The 3,059-nt window shown below is 43.9% G+C and overlaps 1 protein-coding gene across 1 annotated transcript in view; it reads left to right on the top strand.

The window, feature by feature from the left end:
* The first annotated feature begins 1,124 nt into the window (after positions 1-1,124).
* LOC107661200 (synaptic vesicle membrane protein VAT-1 homolog) overlaps positions 1,125-3,059 on the top strand; it is a 31,427-nt gene continuing 29,492 nt past the window's right edge. The window contains exon 1 of the mRNA XM_016450688.1: positions 1,125-1,859. Coding sequence (XP_016306174.1) covers positions 1,413-1,859 — 447 coding nt within the window. The 5' untranslated portion in view covers positions 1,125-1,412. The remainder of the gene's footprint in view (positions 1,860-3,059) is intronic.

Below are 3,059 nucleotides of genomic sequence, written 5' to 3'. Positions count from 1 at the left end.
GCACAAAACCCACCCCACATCTGATTCTAAGGATTTCATTAGTCAATCACAGTGCTGATTGCCTACACAACACTGAAACAAATACTAACCCCTAACTAAAAGATAAGGACACTGTTTGTCACAATCTGATCTGATTTGTTGGCAGGTGATTGAGTTAGCCAATAAAAGTCTTTATTGGTTTGGGTTTGAGGTTGAATGGTTTGGGAAAAAAAATTTGGGAGGAATATTGGGTTTGCACTGGTGGTTTGAGGGGAAAAAAGCATGGAATGTGAATACATCAAGACCTAAGTACCATATTTACATTTTTTAAAACTGTCTTAAGTTTTTAATTGTAATGTTGTGTCGTGTATTGTCTTAAAATATAATAAAATATGATTATACACTTTGACTTCACTTTGAGCTCCATGTACATAAATTGTTCCAGTCCATGTGTAGCTTGGCGACATAAAAATCAAATGCTTTGGCTTCTCTTGGAACTATATTTACATTGCCAGAGAAGAAATAAACCAACTAACTGAACAAAATGTTGTATGAAATTTAGATTACTCTATATTAACTTATCCAGCCTCCTGTCTGCGGCCGAATCACAGAACTCTTGCTTGTGTGATTTTGCTTATTATTTTGCTTTTGCTTATGTTTATTTATTAATTTTATTTTAACGTCAAAAACTACATCAGCTCTTGTTGTCTGAAGTGACATAAGGGGATGGAAGATTTTTAAAAATTATTTTGTTACCAAATTTATTTTGTTTAATTTTTTTGATTTATTGATAGATCTTTACAACAAAATATATTCATTTCTAAAGCTTAATTAAAAGCAACAAATCACTTTACTACTAAAATATTACGACACGTAGATTAAAAAAACTGCTTCTGCTTATTTAATACTGGTTGCATTTCAACGGCACACATTCCTAAAGAAGAAAAAGATTAATTTGTGAAAGTGTATTTAACACTCAGCCAGAATTCCTCTCATTCTCTCGTGTGAATTTCAGCTGAGTATAGTAAAAACAGCTTTACTGCATTTACTAAATTGAAGTCAGCACAGCTGCCTGTCAGCACACAAACGACCTCATTGGACTCTTCAATCCATTATTCTCTCCCCCCACCCTTAAATCCATTTCTCCGGGCTTTGCAGCTCGCCACGCCTCGCCTCGTTTTTTCTCAATAGTTGTCAGAGCTTCGGGTCACTCACTAGTCGTCGTGAGGCATCTTCCACTCCCTTTCTTTCTCTCTCTCTGTCTCCCTGTCCTCCACCTTCTCAGGCTCCAGCATCCTTTTTGCAAAGGCTGAGAAAACCGTGGACCGCGAAGCAGCTCGTATACTCGAGGTCGTCTGAGCTCTGCATTATCCGAGGCAGGAAAACAAACGCAAGTCTTTTCTCCTCAAAAGTTCTCGACTCAAACTCCGACCATGTCCGGCGAAGACGCACCTGCCCAGCAGCAAAACGCCGAGGAGCAAAAGCAGCAAGAAACCAAGACGCCCGCCGAGTCCCCAAAAACCGAGAGCAAACCAGACCCACCGCCCAGCAGCGCCTCCACCGAGGCCGCCGCCGCCGCCGCCGCCGACACCCCAGCGCCCGCCGAGGAGAAAGCCCCAGAGGAAGACACGTTCAGCTACCGGGCTCTGGTGCTCACCGGCTACGGCGGCTATGATAAGGTGAAACTCCAAGTGAAGAAGGGGAAGCCAGCTCTGAAGAGCGGCGAGGTGATGGTGCGCGTAAAAATGTGCGGGCTGAACTTCGCAGATCTGATGGCGAGACAGGGACTGTACGACCGGCTCCCGTCCCCGCCGGTAACCCCGGGCATGGAGTGCTCCGGGATCATCGAGGCTGTCGGTGAAGACGTGACTGACAGAAAAGTAAGTAAACCCATCGCTTAGTTTATCTATACAGCCATTTATTCATTAACGGTGTTCATTTTATTGCACATTTAACGCGTTTGTTGTTATGAAAATGTTTCCACAATGTTTACAGTTCATACTCTGTGCAAAAATAATGTCAGTCATTCAAAGAGACAACTCGTTCTCAAACTCCTGTCACATTCACTCGCCACCGGAGACAAAAGAGGAGCGGGAGGGGCACCGATAGCCTCATTTCATAACCACTGTAGCTCTTGTCGCGCTGACCCGAGCAATGGAACGCTAAACGTTCACGGAGAGCGAGCTTTGCTTGTGTACGCGGCTAGTTGAACGTAACGAACAGCCCGATGATACGTTTTGTACACAGTTATGCAAACACAGCGTTCACAGCTTCCTATAATGGAAGCGTTGAGTTTATCGCGTCTCTGTGTGGATGAACCACCGCCCCTCTTTCTCTCAGCGCTCGCGAAGTCGCACCTGAGACGTGCCGCATCCGCGCACGTGCGCGTTTAATTCTAGACGTTCTAAAAAGTAGCGAAATTATGCTCTCGACCGGTGTTAATGCACTTTTAGCAATCTGTGCGAGCGATAGCGGTGTCAAGTGGGCGCGTGAAAACAAAGGGCGAGGCGCAGGGGGGAAAATGCTAATCGCACGCGCTCTTTGTCATCTGCCTCGCGCATTGTGACACCGACATACACTCTGACATCATTCCTGCCAGATTTTTTCTCTCTCCTCGTTTTGGCCTCTTTAAACAATAATTAAAGTTTTTCTTCCTTTTATATAAACGTCAACGCCTGTTTCTGTAGGCATAGCGCCAATGCAATACAATTTCTTATTATTACCATATTTGATACAGTTGGCCGGCGGATATCTATGCGATTAAATAAAATAAATAAATCTAATTCTCGGGTTACTTTTTCAGCTCCATAGAAAACGGCGGAGTCTAGTATGACGTGGCCTAATTGACTTTCTATGTGCTCCATAAGAACAAATCGATGAGTCATGCCTGGTGGTAGCTGCGCTGGTCTCCATGGCAACGTATCATGGCAACGCCATGCTCTCTGTGTGAGAGTTGGTTGAAAGGATTTGATATTTGTATTACCGAGAATAAACACGCTTAATGAGAAGCAGGCGAGGTAAGATGCTGAAGAATTGTGTGAAATGCAGATTAAAGCCTGAGCGTGTGTTAACACCAGAGA

The sequence above is a fragment of the Sinocyclocheilus anshuiensis genome, unplaced genomic scaffold (assembly GCF_001515605.1).
Source record: "Sinocyclocheilus anshuiensis isolate Anshui unplaced genomic scaffold, SAMN03320099.WGS_v1.1 scaffold2630, whole genome shotgun sequence".
In the NCBI taxonomy this organism is placed as follows: Eukaryota; Metazoa; Chordata; class Actinopteri; order Cypriniformes; family Cyprinidae; genus Sinocyclocheilus; species Sinocyclocheilus anshuiensis.
Note: the sequence above shows the minus strand (reverse complement) of the source record. Positions and strands in the feature narration are given on the sequence as shown.